Source organism: Mixophyes fleayi, chromosome 11 (genome assembly GCF_038048845.1).
Source record: "Mixophyes fleayi isolate aMixFle1 chromosome 11, aMixFle1.hap1, whole genome shotgun sequence".
Classification (NCBI taxonomy): domain Eukaryota; kingdom Metazoa; phylum Chordata; class Amphibia; order Anura; family Limnodynastidae; genus Mixophyes; species Mixophyes fleayi.
In genome coordinates this window covers 55947069-55968265 of record NC_134412.1, presented here as the reverse complement: position 1 = coordinate 55968265, position 21197 = coordinate 55947069, and the positions used below count along the sequence as shown (strand labels likewise).

The window sequence follows — 21197 nt, the reverse complement described above, 5'->3', positions numbered from 1 at the left end:
ATGTTAGTGAGAGCTGTCCGGCTCTCACTGTCTGAATAAGTGTGCTCTGTATAGTTAACAGAGCACACTGCTGAAAAAATTTAAGTTAAAATTAGTAGAAAAAAGAAATAATTTCTTCCTGTCATTAAAGTAAGCCCAACTCCCTTGGGCACTTAGCTAAGACTGGAGAGGCTACAGGGGGTTGCAGAGGGGAGGGGTTTGTCAGCTTTGATACATTAACCTGTTGAGTGCCAACTCCACCTTCACTCTCACAACCCATGGTAGCAGTTTTCTCCAGATAAGATGAAAGAGAAATAATTTTCAGCACCACCTAATGGCTAAGAGAAGGTAGTGCTCAGAAGCAACAGTGATTTTAAAATTGCAAACATTTTTGTCTTAATTCTTATTTCACTAATAGATGTCAAAGAGATAGGTAAATATATGCATAGGTGCAGGGCAGGTTTTAAGACATTTGAGAGCCTAGGATGCCTCCATACCCTTTTGTAAAACATAGAGACTAGCTTGCAACTGTGTCCATACCTTCCAACAGTCACAGTTTTTGGACTGCCCCATATATAATGTCACAAGGGGCATGGCATCATTGAAAATGGGCATTGCTTGGTCATGTAAAGGCATTGTCTAATGTAGTTTAATTTCAGTAAAGAAAAAGTACAGTATCAAGTTTTCTTAAGCGTGCATTGTATGGCAAAATCTAAACATTTTTTATTTACAATTTCCACCATTTCATTCTATGATTATTGCTTTCTTAGGTCATTCACCAAGAACTGACCTGGATTGGTGGTTTTGCTAGTTATAGAACTATACTGTATAAAGGTTAATAATTTATTTTTACCCAGAAAATTTTAGATAACTTTGGTCGAGCAAAACTGTTCTCTCCAAAACAAAGGTTCTCTTGTCTTGCTAGGACTCAATTCAAGTACCGACTCAATTTAAGTACCGCCGCGCTAAAACTATTACCGTTATTACGGTAATAGTACGCGTAATTACTATTATTACGGTAGTTTTAACGCCGGCTTTTTGCTCGCAGCCAGGGCCATCTTAACAACATTATGGGCCCCCGGGCAAAGCAGTGCACCGGGGCCCCTACATATAGATATATATATATATATATATATATAGATGTATAGAGATACAGATATAGATATAGATATATAGAGATAGAGATGGATAGATGTACTTGCTCAGTGACCCTTGAAGGTTTTTTTTTTTTTTTTGCAGGTTTTTTTTTTTACAGGATTATTTATTCTAATTAAGAGCCCTGCCTATGGGGCCCCCTTGTCCTTGGGGCCCCCAGGCACCTGCCCATCATGCCCAATGGAAAAGATGGCTCCATGAGCTGCGAGCAGAAAGCCGGGTTAATGTTACCGTAATAACATGGCGGTACTTCGTTGAATTCTACCCTATGAAATGATAAAAGGTGAAAACTTTTTTTGTGATTCTAGCCTTAGATGCTTTTACAAAATATACCTCTTATTTTATTCTGTGACTTCTCTTAAGAGTTTTTATGTGTCTGTATGTGTGTTTAACTGTATCTCTGTTATTCATCTATAAACCTTATTTATTTTGGTGAACCATGTGAGGACAAACATGTAAAATCATGCTTTAATCCTAGGAGAACTGGGGACGAGATAATTTGGGTCTAACTAGACCCATATCATCTCTTTCATGTAGGAAGCATCTATGATCAGAAAGAGGGTTCTTCATGGTATAGGTAGACAGACAATGGAATTCTTTACTAAGGGAGATGTTATGGCTAATTCATTAAAAAAATTTTTAAAAAAGATTGTGTATATGTGTAATAATTAAAATATTTTGTGGAGTGTTCCCCTGGAGAGAAATGTATACATATATCCATTGTAATAGAATGATCATTCGGAATCGCCCCCCAGACACACCAGAAATTCACTTTCATTAATGACAATTTCCAAATGGATCCTCCTTAAAGTGCACCTGTCACCAGGTAGTCACCATAATTCAATAGTGCAACTGAAACAATCTGTAAAAAGTCTTTATTTTTTTTAAGACACCAAATATGGCTTTATAAGTGGACGACAGGTTCACTTTAAAGATAATGTACATTTTAATACATCTTGATCTGCCAGTGGCATGTTAATACTCTTCATCTTCAGACATTCTGTAGCATTAACTTACATACATCACACTCACTCACTCAGAATATGCTGCATTTATCTCTCTCTCGCTCTCTCTTGCTCTGTCCTCTTATGTTCTACATATAAAATACAGATTTCTTTTCTTATTTTTTTTTTTTATCCTGAAGAAGAAAATAGTATTTTTCATACAAAAATGCATCTTTTATCACCAAGTTTTTGTTTAAATTCTCCATTCGTCCTTTGTGGTTTTTTTTTCTTTTTAAATGTTTTTCAAAATATAGAAATACGGCAAAGACGCTGCGGAGGGGGTAGGGTCTCTGCAGTCTGTGAATAAGTGGGGAGAGATGGGCTTCAAGGGGTGGGTGTCAGACCAATGTGTAAGATTTGGAGTAAGCTCCAGCTCCTTGTTTCTGTGCCCGACCAGCTCCAGAGCTGCTCATTTCCAGCAAAGAGTCCCGGGAGCCCCCCATCTTGTTGTGTTGGGCAGGCAGGCGATTTTCTAAAGGTCCAGCAGCAGCAGCAGGGTCGGCAGGGGCAGAAGGCGCAGTAGCCGCTGGTGCTGATGGGGCAGAGGCTGATGCCCCAGCCATGTGAAGAGTCCGCTGAGGTAAATTGACACCAGATGGGGTTGGGTGTGAAAGGCCAGGAGGGGGCTTAGCACCTGGCTCTAGAGTAAGATGGCGGGAGTGATAGCCCCGAGATAGATTGCGCATAGATGCCTCTCGTGGCGGCACCACCGGACAAGAGTCATGGGGGTCTGGCTTGCGAAAGTGGGGATCAGATTTCATGTAATGCGGGAGGTTGCAATATTCACCTGCAACAGAGGAAAAAAAACATGAGAATGGATAATACCTTCATGCAGCTACAGGGCTGAGACACCGTTCAGTATTACCTTTTGCCTTGTAGATAGTCATAATGTGCTATAAGCATAACAAACATCATTTTAAATGCAAATAACAAAATATATATCATTTTTGCAATACCCATATTAATAGTAAGAAAGGGTTCTGACATAAAAAACAACAATATGGTAAAAGGGAATATAGTCTGTACACCAGCAGTGGGCAACAGAGAGAACGTGGCCCCACAGCCGGCTTCTCCCGATGTTATTAAAGTGGGTTAGTGTCACATGACCTCCTATGCACGCTGCACAGTGCAGGGAGGTCACCCACACGGACGCCGAGAGGGGGGGGGGGGCGCATTACTAAATTACCAGGGCCTGAGCATGCCAGCGGGCCCGGGCCTGGACTGCAGACCACAAACTTGTTTGTTTTTTTTCTTTAATGTTTTCAATTCACCTGGCTGGAGGGAACAGGGCTAATCGGGAGGGGCAGGACTAATCGGTTCGGCCCCAGTGATCTGATGGAGACAGGCAGCCAGACAACAAATCAGACTGCTGCCAGGCTGCCTGTCATTGCAGAACTACTCTACTCTACAAAGAATGTCTCCAACTGATGTCAGCAGGTAAGTGCAAAGGGCTGGGGGGACCTGTTATTGTGTATGTATGTGGAATTGTGTGCTTATATATGGCACTGTGTGTGTGTGTGTGTATATGGCATTGTGTATGTGTATGGCATTGTGTGTGTGTGTGTGTGTGTGTGTGTGTGTGGGATACAGACCAGCACAACAGAGCAAAGAAAATGTTTTGGCCCCTACAGGCAACAGTAATCACCAGAAGTCGCCTGCGTTCCATCTGCGCTCCAAAAGTCATCCAGACAACAGGAGAGCACCAGCAAACATTTAATCTACAGGACCCTTTATCATTTGGACGCATTTGACAAGCAGGAGTCCCGAATGTTGTTTGGAAAAGTGCAACAGGGAAAGAATAGGATAAGATCTATCACTTCTTAGATTTCTGACCGCAATTATACCAAACATGTCTCTGTGCAATACACGTTTATTTTGAATCTGAGAAGGCCCGCAGAAGACGGCTTTGTTTTATTTCACACACTATCAAGTTGTATGGAGGTGCCTATGCGCTTATACATATGTTTTGGTGTTTCTACTGTGTTTGTGCACAGAAATGTTGTAAGACAAGGGAATACCACTAGAAGACGACAGATACCACACAACTATGACAGTGTGTGTGTGTGCGTATGTATAAATATAAATATATATATATATATATATATATATATATATATATATATATATATATAGTATTGTGTGTGTGTGTGTGTATGTAGGTATATGGTATTGCGTACAAATCCAGATAAAAAAAGACAAGAAAACAAATCCTTCCAATGCCTCATTCTGCTGAGAATCCTGTTGATATTCAGAGACTTTCTTTACAGAAAAGCAATATACTTGCAACATGTCAAATTATTTTTTCACGCAATCTCCTGACCTATTGACGTACTTTTATCTGGATCAGGTTTTAAGTACTTAAGTTGGTGGTACACAAGGCGCCCCCTGTATTGTGTGGCGGACACGAGGTTGCCCTCTGTATTGTGTGGCAGTCACAAGGGTGCCCTCTGTATTGTGTGGCGTTCACAAGAGTGCCCTCTGTATTGTGTGGCAGTCACATGATTGCCCTCTGTATTGTTTGGCGGTCACAAAGTGCTTTATGTATTGTGTGGCGGTCACAAGGGTGCAGTGTATTGTTTGGAGGTTATTCTCTATTTTTCCTTTGGTCACTTATTGCTCTGGTTTCCATATTTCATGTACCTATACATTTTCCAAACAGGTCCCAACATTCCAGGATCCATACAAGAATCCAGTACCAGGTTGTAAAAGCTGCAATAACAGGTAGGTTTTAATAGATAATATGTCTTGTCTAAAGAGGCGTAGCCACACCCCATGTTGGCTACGCCCCCATCACTGTGTGGCTGTGCCATCTTTGGCGCCGCCACTGCATGGCAGCACACATCACTTCTCCTATGTGTGGAAATGGGAAGGGGGCCCAGAAAGATGCTGTACCGGGGCCCCAGATTCCTCTTGGCGGCCCTGGTCACACAGCATACCTGCAGGAGGAGGAGAGAGTGCATTTTGCATGTCCTCCTTTCTCTTTGAAGGCTGCAGCTACTTCATGCTGCCCTCAGTGCTGTACACCCTGCTGACATTTAGGTGTAAGTATGGACTCGCCCTTTAAAACTCAGTTAGTTAAAGATACAAAGTAGATACAGGTATTGCAAAATTACATCAAAGTGTTACAAAAATGTATATTGTTTAATGCTTGTGCCAAACATGGGGTATTGAATAACACTGATGAAATGGCATTTTCTAAGAACTGGATGATACATTTACCTTAAAGCTATTATGTTGTCTGGACACTACGCATGGATCATACAGAATAGAGTTGTCATATTAATAACAGTATATCTACATGTTCAATAACACAATACTGCTTACTTTTTGCTCGGTGGGGGATGGGCACAGCCACATTCTTGTTTGGATCACTGTCCTGTGGTTTTGGTGGGGATGCAGTAAAGCGGCAGATGCCTGGCTCAGAGGGGGTGCTCATGGAGGTCATGCTGTCCCCGTTGTCATTGGTTCCTGTTGTCATCTGATCAGAGGAGCTGTCTGAGATAAAGCACTCTGTGATCTCAAACTTGGCATGCTGTAGTTGCTCTTCTAGCTTGGCATGCTCGTAGGCACGCGCCAGCTCTTCATATGTGGATGAGGCACTCTCTGTGGACACCATGCTGTTCCGGCCTTTATCTGCAGGGAAAGGAATATCTTCACCATACATGTACATAAAATAAAAATAACATAACATAAAAACATAACATGAAAAAAAAACATATATTGGAGATAGACCGTAACACAAATTCAATATTATACCGGAGATATCAGCTGTGCATACATAAAGAAGGTAAATACATTGACATGCACAAATGTAAGGCTATTGAAAGTCTAGTCTGATGCACCTAGGTTAACAAATTTAAACGGAAGAGGTTCCTGTAAACGACTTACAACATCAAAACAAAGTGTTTAGCAAATTTCATAAACAGAGATGGTGCATCTATATTCTCAAATAAGATATACCTATTATGGATCATTATCTTATATATAACGAGTGTAGTGAGGAATGGATGTACCTGTGTCCTGAGACAGACTGGCACTATAACTATCGCTCTCAGTCACGGTAATGCCATGTTGAGAGCCCACAGTCCTCCAATCAGAAGTTAGAGTTCTTGCTGGGGTGGAGCTCTGGCACTTGGTGAGTGTCCACTGACTTGAGTATCTGTTCCTGGAGCTGTGAGCAGATTTCACACTTTTTCGAGAAACCGGATCTAGAGTGAAAGTGATTCAGTGAATTTGGTGTTTGACAGGAATAAAAAATTGAAAGTCAAAAGAACAACAACATAGACAACAGTTCTTTCATAACCTAAGCTCCTTCCCAACTGGATATTGCCATGACAGTGAAAATGGTCATGTCGCTCCTGAATTTCTGAGCATACAGAAGATTACGTCTCCCTTTCTTTAAATAACTGCCCACCACAACTGTTCTATTGTGCTGGAAACACCTTTGCTGTTGGTACAAACTACATTGTAATATGTGGTAAGTTTACTTACTAGATGCAGGACAATTAATATTTTACATAGACTGTCATGTCATTTCACATACAGGTTGATAGGGAGATACCATAGAAGAACAAATACAAAGGCACCAACATAGTGCAGTGAGTCTCAATAGGATTTACTGAATAGAACAATTGAATGCTTTAGTGATGGCGGTTTCTGGTGTATATAAAGGAAAACACTGAAGTGCTTTTAGTACTGTCTGTCAGTGCACTCGATGAAGGTGAAATCAACCTTCCTATGAATGACAACTGAAACGTAATAAAATATAGTGTTCTTGAATAATAACCTCTAAATGAATGCAAGGATGGTAATAAATATATATGTTTAAAATAAATCTATAATATAATTGGATAAGCAGTGCCAGGTATGGTGGCTGGCTCTTCGCTTCCTGGGATCTGTGGTATATTGGTCCAAGAACTAGGAATAATAAGAGCAACCATAAAGAAGAGAGTATGGCTGAAGTCCAGTCCATTCCACCTGAGAAAAGCTGAGAGTCAGAATAAATGACAGTGAAATAAATAAAATAAAATGTACAATATTTAGAATACACTTCAACAGGAAAGCGTAAAGCAATTGTACATGTATATAAAAATGGTAATGTAGATACTGAAGGTGCATAAATACAGCATACACTAACTATATACAGTATTTGTAAGATTGGGTTTTAAAAATTCACTAAAAGCTTATAAATGTAAGCAAGGACATAAACTTAATGATGATTAGATTCTTGATCCATTGAGAACTTTGGGGTGTAATGTTTGTAGCAAAATTGGTAGCAAAGTTAGAATATTCAAAGTCTACGGGGAACGGTCACATAAGTCAGAAAGGGGTCAGTGTTAGGAAATCAATGTCACATCCATGAGCTACAATGTCTGAAAAACGTTGCTATGCCGAAAATTACTCTGTATGATTATTCGACAGTACAACCAATATACTGCAACAAAGCTAAATGTAACTCAAAAGTTTTCCCTCTTGTCGTGGGTTTGAACGTTGTACACTTGTGTGAAATTATGTTATGGTTGAGATAGCTTATCACATTTATATCCTCTCTTCAATACTGGAAAAAGAAATAGGGTCTGTTCAGACATTGGGAAAACTTTCAATTTGTTGGGGATAAGCATTTTTATCAGATTCTCTGATATATTATTTGGGGTTTTGGGAAATGGGTTATGTTGGTGATAGTTGTAAGGGTGATCTTCATTGCTTTGGAAGATTTAATAGTGATTATAGGTGTTTCAGGTTTATCTGTATTTCTGGTACGTGAGCCATGGTAGGTAACGTCTATTGGTGTTGGAGTACAGTTGAGCTGTGGTGCTGTTGGTGATGCTTTTCTGATTTAGAAGTGTTTAATCTCGGATATTGTCTGGATATTTGTATGAGTAACCAGAGGTTGTGTAGACTAGAAACCCATTGTGTGCTACTAGGTTGGTTTGGATGTTTCCTGTGAATTTGATCTTTGCTAGTTTGTTTGGTGTCTCAGTGGACAATTGGAATACATTGATACTTATAGCGCCCATAATTGACTTTTTTTTATTTGCTTTTCAATCATCTCTTTTTCTAGTTTTCTGACTTTATTTGAGTTTTTAGCTCACTGAAATCTGGATGATTTCTGTAACTACCAGGATAATGTACAGTGATCTCCATTTGTTTTGTTAATTTATAAGATAGAATAAGTCTTTCAATCAAACCAATGAATTCATTGTATATATGACTTGTGATGGAGTTTAGATATGAAATGTTTTCTAATGGGTGAAAGAAGGACACCAGAACTGGTGTGAGTTGGACCAGTTACCGCCAATCTAGGTTAGCGAACATGCTGACACTGTAACCCCCACTGTTATTCCCATTCTATTTTTAGTTTCTTTTAATCTCACAAATGTATTAATATCCATGCATTATATATCTTCACTTGTAACATTGATATCATTAGTTTTGGGATCTGTGACCCCCAATTGCACACCAGCTCGCTGTGTACTTCCCTTTCCTCATCAGTGTGTCTATAGATACATGATTGTTGTGTATGTTACTATTCTCTTCCTGATAAAGTTGCCCGGTGCTCTGAAACACAAATAATCTATTCTTCAACAAAGCATTGTTTACTGCAAACTGTATTTAACCTGTCATTTCTAAGAATTTTGATTTCAACTTTACCAATACTCTTCACTGACACAGGCAATAATAAAAAAAAAAGCTACTATGATGTTTTTTTGTATGTACCTGAAACAGCCATCACTAAATGTGAGCATTTGTCAGGATCTGTCTGCAGCCCTCTGGATTGCATGCTGCTTAGTGCTTATTGGCAGCTCCTGCCTCCAGGAGCTTGGACTTGTTTTATTATGTTTAACTGGCAGTACCTCTGTTCACCAGAGGTGCTGCTATTGTGCGTTTCCTTTTTTATTACTAGTGGTTTACCTGTGTCACTAATTATCTCCTGTACCTGGGTGTTCCCTATTTATACCTGCCTCTCTCCCTCTCCTGTGCTGGTCATTGTTGTTTTGTTGCCCTTCCTATGGGTTGTTCTTCTACTGCTCCTGTGCCCTCAGATCCTCACATTTTTCTGCTAATACCACTTCTTCGGATCTCTCTCCACTTACCTTGCTACCTGTGTCTGCGGTATTCCGTGCAACCAGAATTTGGCCTTATAAGAAATCCCTGTGCAGTTTCAACTATATTGTTTCGTACTATTTATTTGTATTTTCTAAGCAATAAACACCTTATCCTTCATCACATCCTGGACTCCATAACTGTGATTTACTTTGAAGCTTGACAGCATTTAATTGTTGAATTGTTTCTGTTCACCAAATGCTATTAGATCAGACGCCATGCCGGCACCTGTATATTCATTTTCTATACTCTCTCCCTATGAGTCTATCTATGACTGCCATCTGTACCTTCCAATTATAAGGAGCACTTCTATGATCTGCATTGGATTCTCATAATATTAAATTGAATTTCACTACCTGCTACTGGAATACTATTACCATGCCATACTTACCTACTTACATGATGCTGCATTGGGAAGCACCCTTTGTTTTTCCCCATCAATGTCACATATCATCATCACCAGCAGCATCATCAGCTATTTATATAGCCCCACTAATTCAAGCAGCGTACAGGATCATCCAGCTTTAGTACAATCTTCATCCCTTATTAAGGCTAGCAATGATGTTCACTATATATCTATTCCTTTTTACAGCTAGCTGCTTGATAAAACAGATCACGCAAGTAGTATTGGCTCAATACAATTTGTAAAGATAATAAACCACATACTTGTTCCTGGTCTAATGTCTGACATGTCGATGAGGGGTCCGGTATTTTGTATCAATGCAGGGTGGTGCAAGGAGACTCCAGTGCAAAAGCTTTGAGGGTTTACAGTAGGGCTAAACTCAGGATCCGTTATTGGCAGTGTAGCTTTATCATCACCTGCTCAAAAGATATATATATATATATATAAATGTTATTATAATGTCATAAGCCTATTAGCCATCATAGAACAATATTCATAAATTAATTTAATTTTATTGTAGAAACAATCATATATTGTATACAACTGAATGGAACGTGCATCATATGGCAGGGGTCTAATGTCTGTGTAACAATGGTCTAGGAGGCGATGTCCTCTTTGATGGCAGTGAAATGTTACCAACTCAGAGCATATTCTTACCAAGCTGTTTGACACCCTCTTTATCTTCAATAAGAAGCTGTACCCTCGGAATATCAATATGTAGCCTAGGTCCAGCAGGCGGTCCTTTCACAGGTGTATCAAAACTGCGGTTATTTTTGCTGGTACCAAAAAGGGAAAAATAAAGAGGTCAGAGGGTAACCAAGACTAAGCACACAATGATCTATTTGGGCCTCTTTAGTTACATATGTCATGCATATCCCCCACGTATTAGGTGACAGGATAAAAACACAGCAAGGGTCATAATTAGCGGACAAAACCACTTATCTTGACGTCATATGTTCATCAGCACAGATAACCTTTCACAGAGTTTATTGGAGTTTAAACTACTTGTTTAAACATGGAATGATGAGAGTGAATGTACAGTAATGTTTAGCTGTTGATGGTATAAGTGTTCTACTTACCTGATTAGCATCTCTGCCAGACTTTTTGCATCTATAGAAGAGATGAGTCAATAAGTGTCATTGCATACACCACAAAACTGTAGCACTAAAGCAATGTCTTAGTCACGTTGTACCTGATATAGAGGCCTCAGTCTACATATAAGTCAAATATACACAGTCCATACATACATATATACATAAAATATAAAAGTATAAATACTTTTTTTTTATCTAACATGGCCTCCTTCCTCCACTAACATAAATGTGAAAGGTCCTACAACAGAGACCCCCGCAGTTTGGGAGATGTCCCCCCTACCAGAGACCTACTATAGATGAGGCATGTCTTTGCAGTGACCACCTGTGTAGGAAACTAACACAGCACTGCTTGGGATGAAAATCTCCTAGGCTCTTACAATAGCGAAAAGCAGACTGGAGTATGGGCAAGGGTGAGCTCTGCCAACCTGTGGGTATCCCTGGCATAGGAGTCCCACAGATCTGCAAGGCGGAGGAGAAGGGGGATAGTGGATAAATAGATTTGGATGGAATTTTCTTTAATGGGGCCTATAAAATAGGTATTAATACTGTTCTAAGGGGCTAGTCCCATACTTGGCAACCTTAGGAGCCCAAGGGAGGCTTGATAAACATAAAAAAGGCATTGATCACATAACATGGGCGCAGCTTGTGAGGATAAAGGGGGCATGTTGTTGTGTGGTTTGGGTAGATCGGGGCAGTGGCCTCATTTCTTGACAGGTCTGCAATCCTTCCTTTGTCTAATTTTACTGCCCTATAGACTTGACACACTGAACATTATACATGGGTAGTACATAATGCAGACATTATTTCAAACAAATGTTCAACAAAACATCCACATATTAATATAAATTAGAACCCACAAACATTGTTCCACATGGTCTTTTACATAAATAAATATAAAGTCCTTTGCTGCCTGTCACTACTACCATTATATCAGAGTGACATTATCATTACCTAGATTTCTTTACTATGGGTGTAAATTCTTTGTTAGAACCTCAGCCTATCCTCACCTCTCAGCCTCTTCAGTCTCTTCTCTTTCCTCTTCTTGCGTATAATAAACAAAAGTGCTACTCCCAGTGTGGCCAGAATGACAGGACAGGCTATGGAGAACAGCTTCTTCACATCCTCCCCCTCATCCTGTGCTGACTTAATGGGAGGAATAGTACCTGAGGAGTGAGAGTGGCATTTACATCAAAATAGTCCCCACAAAAATAAGAAAATGTTTTACAACTTAAACAGAATCTGTAAATTATATATCATAGCCAAGGTGTTCACGATTACATCAGCGGCTTGAGTCTGCTTAATACTGTGAAGCATGAACATGCTCTTCTGTTGGGTCTTCAATATCAGTGACACAAATATGGGCTATACACTTCCATACAGCATTGCCCATAGTCATGACATCTTCTCAAACAGAGATCATTTAGACTGTTTTACAAGAACTTTAGAACAGCGACAATCTTTAACATCCACTATTATTCAAAATAACAGAAGGTTCAATTTTAAGCCTTAACAATAGGCAACCATGTACTTATACATTATACCAGGTTGGACTGATATTTGTTCAACTACGGCAAATGAGACACATGTGGAAACACGTTTTCTGAATAATCTTGGAATCGTTTATATGTTCACATTGACCCATGTTACATATTAAGAACTTAAACATCAAAATATCAGTGTAAATGTTTTCTTGGGATAAAGTTGCCTCTTGTGATCTGAGGATCTCAATTATGCCAGAATTACCCAATGATAAAGAATTCACTGATGATTAGAATATATTTATTAATGCCTGATGTAAATGAGTGACGGAAAGACTGAAACAGAAATCCACAACCCTATGTGAGGCATTTACTAAGAATATGGTAAAAATTATCACACAACTTGATCTATATAAAAGACTTCCAGGCTTTGATGCCCTTTATGAACAAGTGAATAAGAAGGTATAACATTTTGAAATAGTAATAAAAAAAAAAAGAAGAAAAAACTAACCAGAGACAATTATGACTACTTCAATAACCAAATCCAAGAATACCCAAAATGTATTGTGGAAAAAGGGGTAATTTTCCACAGACCTTTAATGGAGAGACTAATAATTCCTCTGGCAGTCTGCAGACTCATGGTGGAGACAGGGTTCAAACTCCACAATTCTCTACACACAGATCACAGTGTTACATATGGAGCTCATGGGTGTAATTATCAAAGTGTTCAGCTAGTTAGTGCTTGGGAGGAAGCATAAATTGCTTCTTTGTGTTGTTGGCAGGGTGACCGATGCTAAACAGTGGCCGATGACTAGTGAGGGGACTGTGTCTAGCTAGCAGCAGGGTCATATGGAATTGTAAATACTTTTGTTTGAATTGCTGGAACTACAAGAGTTGCTGTCTGTACCATCCTGGCACCTCTGAATAAAATGACAGCAAAGTGGTTCAGCAAACCTGAGTCAGCAGCATTTGTTTGGTGTGCTTTTCACACTATGTAACAACACCAGTGTCCAAAATGTCCTCTGTCTACCAACACAAACCGTGTATGGTATGCAACAAAGTTACACTTGTTGGTTACCCTAAGTCTACAAAATTCAAACTGCACACTTATACATGGTCCAACAACATGTCCCACTTAATGTAATGAAAACCACTGGTGGCCAGTGGACAGTAACAGGCAGCCAATCACTAAAGGAAAGTGAGCGGGGGAGGGGTGCCTATACTAAACTATAGGGATGGAGTGGGGGGGGATATACTACAGTCATGGCCAAAAGTTTTGAGAATGACACAAATATTATTTTTCACAAAGTCTGCTGCCTCAGTTTTTATGATGGCAATTTGCATATACTCCAGAATGTCATGAAGAGTGATCAGATGAATTGCAATTAATTTCAAAGTTCTACTTTGTCATGACAATGAACTTTATCCCAAAAACAACATTTCCACTGCATTTCAGCCCTGCTACAAAAGGACCAGCTGACATCAGGTCAGTGATTCTCTTGTTAACACAGGTGAGAGTGTTGTCAAGGAGAGTGTTGTCGAGGACAAGGCAGGATATCACTCTGTCATGCTGATTGAGTTAGAATAACAGACTGGAAGCTTTAAAAGGAGGGTGGTGCTTGAAATCATTGTTCTTCCACTGTTAACCATGGTTACCTGCAAGGAAACATGTGCAGTCTTTGCACAAAAAGAGCTTCACAGGCAAGGATATTGCTGATAGTAAGATTGTACTTAAATTAACCATTTATTGGATCATCAAGAACTTCAAGGAGAGAGGTTCAATAGTTGTGAAGAAGGCTTCAGGGCGCCCAAGAACGTCCAACAAGCAGCTATACTAAACTATACGGAGACAGGGATGGGGGGGAGGACTGCCTATACTAAACTATAGGAATGGGGGGGGCTACCTATACTAATCTATAGGGATGGGGGAGCTGCCTATACTAATCTATAGGGATGGAGGGAGGGATGGGGGGGCTGCCTATATTAAACTATAGAGGTGGAGGCTGCCTTTGTTAAACTATAAGGAGGAGGGGCTGCACAGAGAAAACTATAGGGAGGGGGTCTATAATATGTGAGGGGGGGGGCTATCATAATAGTACATGGGTGGGAGGTAGGCTATTAATTTAATGGTGGAGTTTAGGTGGGGGCTCATTATTTAATGGATGCTATTTTATTTGTGGGGTGATAGCAATTTATTTTATTGGTGGGGCCTATTAAATTAAGATGGGGTGACAGGACCTTTAATGCTGGGGTGGTTTGGGTCTATAATTTAATGTGGGGCTGAGGTTGGGGAGGAGGGCTATTTATTAAATGTGAATATTAATTATTTAATGCCGGGGATGGTCGTGGGAAAGGGTTGTATTAAAAGTAAATGCTTTTAATTTATTGCTGGGGCTGTTTAGAGGGAGGGTATTAGGTTTATATATTAAATGGGAATACTATGAATTTAATGTTGGGTTTGCTTGGAGGGAAATAGATCTATTTATCAAACGTAAGTACTAACATTTTAATGTTGTGGCTAGAGAGAGGCCTAATTATTAAATGTGGGCGCTATTGATTTAATGTCGGGAATGGTTGGAGTTTTCTAATTTTCGTGTGCCCATTTTTTTTTACAATAGGGCTTCCAAGGACCCAGACAAGCAGCATTTGATCTAAAGAAAGCAGCAGCCACAGGTGGTGAAATTGACAAGACAGGGAGGAGAGAGCAGGACATTCTGCCAACTGTCCTGAATCCGGTGGAGCAGTCCCGAATTTGGGTTGCTGACGCGCTTAGTCAGGATTTAGTCCAACTACAAAGACAGTTGGGAGGTATGTCCTGCTTCACACTCTACTGCTCATGAAGGCAGAGCTACGTGCACCTAAGTGTAGTACACACAGTTATGCCTGTGTATCTGTCTAAAATGATAACCCTCTGTCTTAAGTGCACTAGGCCCCCCAACACCCCCTTTGCAGCGCTACATGGTATAAGGTGGGCCCCAGTCATTGGTTTCCTTGGTGGGCCCTTTATGCCCCAGTCCGACACTGGACATGTATAGTAAACAGACATAGAAAAAAGAATAATAGATCAGTATGTCCTCTGCACATACCTGTGTTAACTGGATACTCTCTTAGGGCTAGATTTACTAAACTGCGGTTTTGAAAAAGTGGAGATGTTGCTTATAGCAACCAATCAGATTCTATCTGTCATTTATTTAGTACACTCTACAAAATGATAGCTAGAATCTTATTGGTTGCTATAGGCAACATCTCCACTTTTTCAAACCCGCAGTTTAGTAAATATACCCCTTAGTCTTAGAAGATTAAGACTGCGTGTCATTGCCACTACTGCTTTCAGGAGTGTTGTCACACTATGTATTAGCCTATTCATTGGTGGTGACTACTGAACCAAAAATTAATCAAATAGTACATGGGACAGACTATGTAAACCTACAGTACATATCTAAGTTTACAGTAACAATATGGCATCCAAACTTGTATGGCTAATGCTTACTCCCATCGTAGTCCAGTGTGGCAAACTGTGAGGTCTCATTCCCACATCCGGCACTGTTACAGGCTCTCATCTTCAACTCATACCAGGTGGCCTCTCGAAGGTCTGTCAGGAAGACGTCACTTGTAACATTAGCACGGAGGCTTTGCCATTGCCAACTGTTCCGTGGGCGGTACTCTAGAATCACAGAAGTGATGGGACATCCTCCACTGTTCCAACCATGGAGGTTCAGCCGGGCATGGGTGGAGTTCACATGAGTAAAAAGTGGCTGGTCTTTGTTAAAAGAGGGCTCTGTGAAATATGACAAGATATATTAACTAGGGAAGACTAAGGATTACTACTGTTATGATAGAGCAGAGAAGAGACACAGATTTGTTACTAATAGGTGAAATGGCTGGAACACTTCACATGAACTGATTTTAGCTGCGGCACAGGTGTCAAGTACTGGAGATACAATCTTGGAGATCTGCTTTTACTTTGTCAGTGTGTTCCTGCAGCGTGCCATCATGCCATGTAAAGAAAATAAATCTAGAAATGGGCAGTGTGCCCACAAAATCCTCAATCCACCCAGCATTAGAAAGCCTGGCCTGGTTTCTACCGTAATCTGGAGAGCATGAGCATATAGTGAAGACCAGGTTTGTACTTGCCTTCATTAGCACGTACAAACCAGGTGCCCTCCTCTCCTAGAGGACATCAGATGCCTAATGAATAGTCTCAGGGCACTTTGTGACTCCACAAAACTGGGGAGCCAAGTGACCCCTCTGGCTGACCCCTGCCCATTACCTCAAAGGATAAAAATAATAAGCACAATTTATTTTACTCATCTCTACTAGTAGGATAGAAAGGATGAGGGTGCAATAATTAAAATGAAGCGCAGAGATTGAGGGAACAGTGATGTTTGGGAATTATCTTGTAGAAATGAAGGGAGAGATAAAGAAGATTCTGCCTTAGTAAGGAGTTTTTCACCTCTCCCATGAGTCTTGGCCTCAATGATTTCGCTGATTCTTCCAGCGCCAACACTGTTCTTGGCTGCTAGCTTCACTTTGTACCATGTGCCACATCGTAAATTCTCCAGGCGGAATGATCGCTCAGAGGAGCTGATGAAAACATCTCTCCACTCCTCACCATTGTCTACAGAGTACTGGAGGACAAACCCTAAAGGGTGGAAAAAGAGGACACAAGGATCATAAACATTCTGTGGATAAGGGAGACAGGGGAAATATAGTATAACACAAAATATGTGTGACAAATAATAAACAAATATTGGTTACTGAGTAATATAGGGTGAATGAATATTGTATTGCACTGAGGCATATAGAAGGTACCTCTTATAGAGCTTCCACCATTATCTCCAGGGATCCAAGCCAATGTGATAGAAGAAGCTGAAGACTTAGACACTGTGAGGCGAGGCTGATCAGGGGGAACTTACAGACAAATAGATAAACAACAATAAGACATTAATCTTATTTATTATTACAATCATTATACTTAATTTCTATTTCCTAAAGTCTTTTTGATTATTTGCTACCCAACTACCAGACTTTCACAGTTTCTCACCTTGCACCAGCAAGTTGACAATGATTGTGTCAAAGCCCCAAGTGTTGGTGGCCGTACAGGTGTAGTAGCCAGAATCCTCGGCTTTGACAGAACGCAGAGTAAGCGTGCCATTGGGATGAATGAGTCTATGTCCGTCCAGTGCTACTGGAATTGCAGAGTCCTCACTTGAGTGTAAGAGAGAAAGATTGCAATGTGGCATTATGATAAAGTTGATTTAGATTTGCCACTGTATAGCTTAGCATTGTGAATCCTCTTTAATAGTTACATTACTGTAGACATTAACATTCTCACACTTAAACAATAAAGAGTGACAGTATTCTCTGTCTTGCTGTAGTAAAAGTGCAGCTGGGAGAGAGGGATATTAGAGCGAAGTCAGACTAATATACAATGATTTTATTTCTGAATAAGAGAAATTAAAAAAGAATGAGGTCACCAGTAATTTGAGGGGAGATGTTACAAAATCTGACCATACTTGAGGAGTGACATTTACAAGACAGTTATGCCTGGAAGCCTGCACAATGTTCCTCATTAAATAGCCACTAAAAGCTGATCCATGTCAAATTTGTTTTTGCATTTGATTACAAAATAAATATTAATAGCTTCTAGTATTCTTGGAATGCCCAATGTTTTCCCAGAGAATAAACCAGCAATAAGATGAGAGGGTAAACAAAAAGGACAATGACTGTAAATGCCAAATTACCTGTCTTTAGTCCATTTAATGGCTGGTGCTGGTTCCCCCACTGAGCTGCATGGCAAACGGACATCCTTCATCCAAGGAGTACTTACTGTGCCCCCAAATGATATAATTTTGGCCGGTGCTATATTTGAAAAAATATATTCATCTCAGTGGTAGTGACCATAAGGGGCCAACAAAGCTATGGTGAATATCAGTATTGACTCAGAAATAGATGTTCTACATTACATGTTATTGATGGCTATGTACATTAAATCAGTCCGTACCTTTCCCCGCAGGCTCTATCATCACTCTTTCGCTTACATTGCCCCGGCCAGCAGATGTCACTGCAGCTACCCACAGCATGTACTGGTGTCCTCGAAGAAGGTGCATAATGCGATAGTGTAGGAACTCTGGGCTGGTCTCATACTCACTAGGAGCCTGCAGAACAACACAGGAAATTAAAGTACAAAAGAAACAAGGAGCAGGACAAGAGGCCAAAGGGATGAGAGAAAGGATAAAGGGTTAATATGTTGCGTTCATACAAGGTTGCTTGAGGAGTAGCACATAAGCGAAGTACCTTGTACATAATTAACTCTAATTAGATGCTGCTTTTTAGCCAGCAGCGCCACCCTTTTCCATCTAGAGACTAAGGGAAAAAAAACTTCAAAAGGGTAAAAACTTCAAAGATTTCCATTTTATTCAGATTAAACTTCCTCCTAAGAGAGAGAAGTGGAAGACAGGGGGTGGCAGAGGAGATGGAAGGTGGTAGAGACAGTATTGGTAGAACTCGGAGAGAGGCATGAGAGCGAGTGAGAGTGCGGAATGATACAATACATGGGAATAGAGAGAGAAATAAACAGAGTAGAGGGTATAGACAGGGTCGCCGAGAGAAGGGTGGGGGGGCGGGTATATTTTACTCAGACCTGGGCTTGCCAGGGGGCCCGGGCCGGGCCATCGCTGCTATTTTTTCATTTTTATTTTTATTTTTTATTTTTTTTTCTATCTTTCGATTTTGTTTATTTTTTTAATTATTATTTTTTTTCCGCGGGATGGGTTCGTCCGCGATCGCGGCGCCGCGTCCCTCCTCTCCTCTCTGCTCCATTCACACTGACTGTCGGGCGTGACAGTCAGTGAGGAGCGCCGCAGACAGGACAAAGCATGAGGAAAGAAGAGAAGACAGAAGAGAAGAAAAGAAAGAAGCTAACAAAAGGTAAGTAAAGAAACGGAGAGGCAAGGGGAGGAAAACAGAAAGGGACAGTGCTATAAAGAAGGGGGAGTAAAAAAACGGGGGAGAGAGGCAGAGTAAAAGAAAAAGGGGAGAGAGGCTGAGAGTAAAAAAAAAAGGGGAGAGAAGCACAGATTAAAAAAAAAAGGGGAGAGGCACAGAGTGAAAAAGAAGGGGCAGAGAGGCTGAGAGTAAAAAAAAAGGGGGAGAGAGGCACAAAGTAAAAAAGAAGGGGCAGAGAGGTACAGAGTGAAAAAGAAGGGGGGAAGGCAGCATGAAGGGCGCAGTGTGAGCATAAGGGGGCACAGTGTAGTTGTGATGAAGGGGCACAGTATTGTGTGTGTGATGGCACAGGGGGCTTGTTGCAATGTAGTGTGTGTGAGGTAGGTGGTGGCTAATTAATGGGCGCTATTTTGTTTGTAGGGCGATGGTGAGGCAATTTAATAGTGGGGACTATTAATTTAAGATGGGGTGGTTTGGGGGCTATTGAATATGGGGGTGAGTTTGGGGAGAATGAGGTCTATTTATTAAATGTGACTATGAATTATTTAATGGCAGTGATGGTTGCGGGAAATAGGTATTGCTGTTTGCAGGAAGGGAATAGGTTTATTTATTAAATGTGAATACTATTATTTTAATGTTGGGGCTGGAGGAAGGCCTGATTATTAATCGTGGGTGCTATTGATTTAACGCCGGGGCTGGCTGTAATTTTCTAAACGTAGCCATTTTTTTTTCCAAAGAGGTCCTTCAACATTCCAGGATCCAGACAAGCCGCAACTAAAGAAGCCAGCAGCCACAGGTGGAGAAAGTGAGAAGAACAGGTAGGAGAGAGCAGCACAGTTTTTGAAATGTTGTGATTCTAGTAGGCACAATGGCAATTTTTGGTGAGTGTTGTGCCCAATGTAAGGTGCAGGCCAATACTGAACTCTTTGTGTACACACTGCATTCCTACTACATGGTGCTAGATGTCCTGAAAGTCAGGAGTGCTTGGACATATGTGACGCTCCGGCGAATTCAGAGCCTAGTGATTTTGATGTGTTAGCCACGCCCCAATGGCACATTTGCCACGCCCCCAAATGCATGACCACACCTCCGAAAAATTGTGTGCCGCTCGACTATAAGGGGGGCCCCATGAATTTGTTGTACCGGGGCCCTGAATTTCTCTTGGCAGCCTTGGGTATAGATCAATGGTGATGATCAATGACAGGTCAGGACAGATATTAAATTGTTCATCAAAACATGTCCAAATTTATGCTCATGTGTCCATCTTAATAGAGACACAATGACTTATACTATGTGAGAGATGTTCATGCAAAGAATAAGGAAAAAGCAGGAACCAACCACAATGGCTCATTTACCAATGAGCAATTAGCCCTCTATCTGACCACTATGAGTTTTCCCACAACTGAGAGTCATTAACCTACAAATTATTACGTTGGTCTAGGATCCCATTACCACTACTTACAGGCTGACCAGATCCAGGGACAGAGCAGAAAATCGTATACTTTCTGATGATGCCATTTGGTTTGGTTGGAGGTAGCCAAGACACCACCACACTGCTGGATGAGGACGGCACAGCTTTGATTCCAGCAGGGGGCCCTGGGACTGCAGAAGCAGGAAGCAGAGGTCATTACAACCATACATTGGGATTCTGCTACAACAAAGTGTATTATCGGTGATAATAGAACAAACGTTTTGTTAATAGAATAATAGAGGTGCGGGAACCCTGAGTGTCAGGCTGCAGGATACTCACTGTCCTCCTTAGTTTGCAGGTACAGGACACTGCTGCGCACGCCATCTCCTGCTTGGGTGTAAGCCAGAACTTGTACACTATAATTAGTGAACTTCTCGAGTGCTTTCAGCTCCACACGCTCCCGGGGAGTAGTTATATTCTGCATTTCTCCCCACTCTGCAGATGAGAGAAGAAAGAGGGCAGTTGGGATATAGAGGGAAACAAAGAGAAGATATATAATAGGGATATGAAAACTAGATGGTGCAGGCAGAACTATGCCCATCACCTTGAAATAGAAGGTAG

General features: G+C 40.8%; 1 protein-coding gene across 2 annotated transcripts in view; it reads right to left on the bottom strand.

Moving 5' to 3' along the window:
• Positions 1-1992: 1992 nt before the first annotated feature.
• DSCAML1 (DS cell adhesion molecule like 1) overlaps positions 1993-21197 on the bottom strand; it is a 197599-nt gene continuing 178394 nt past the window's right edge. The window contains exons 19-33 of one of the 2 annotated variants that reach the window (XM_075189928.1): positions 20916-21071; positions 20628-20767; positions 18222-18375; positions 17962-18079; positions 17262-17425; positions 17030-17128; positions 16671-16859; positions 15708-15995; positions 11747-11902; positions 10725-10755; positions 10303-10421; positions 9909-10064; positions 6152-6346; positions 5463-5771; positions 1993-2925 (exon numbers count right to left, since the gene is read on the bottom strand). In XM_075189928.1, the coding sequence (XP_075046029.1) occupies positions 2477-2925; positions 5463-5771; positions 6152-6346; positions 9909-10064; positions 10303-10421; positions 10725-10755; positions 11747-11902; positions 15708-15995; positions 16671-16859; positions 17030-17128; positions 17262-17425; positions 17962-18079; positions 18222-18375; positions 20628-20767; positions 20916-21071 (2723 nt within the window). In that variant the 3' untranslated portion in view covers positions 1993-2476. The remainder of the gene's footprint in view (positions 2926-5462; positions 5772-6151; positions 6347-9908; positions 10065-10302; positions 10422-10724; positions 10756-11746; positions 11903-15707; positions 15996-16670; positions 16860-17029; positions 17129-17261; positions 17426-17961; positions 18080-18221; positions 18376-20627; positions 20768-20915; positions 21072-21197) is intronic. The other variant, XM_075189929.1, reaches the window with a different exon arrangement.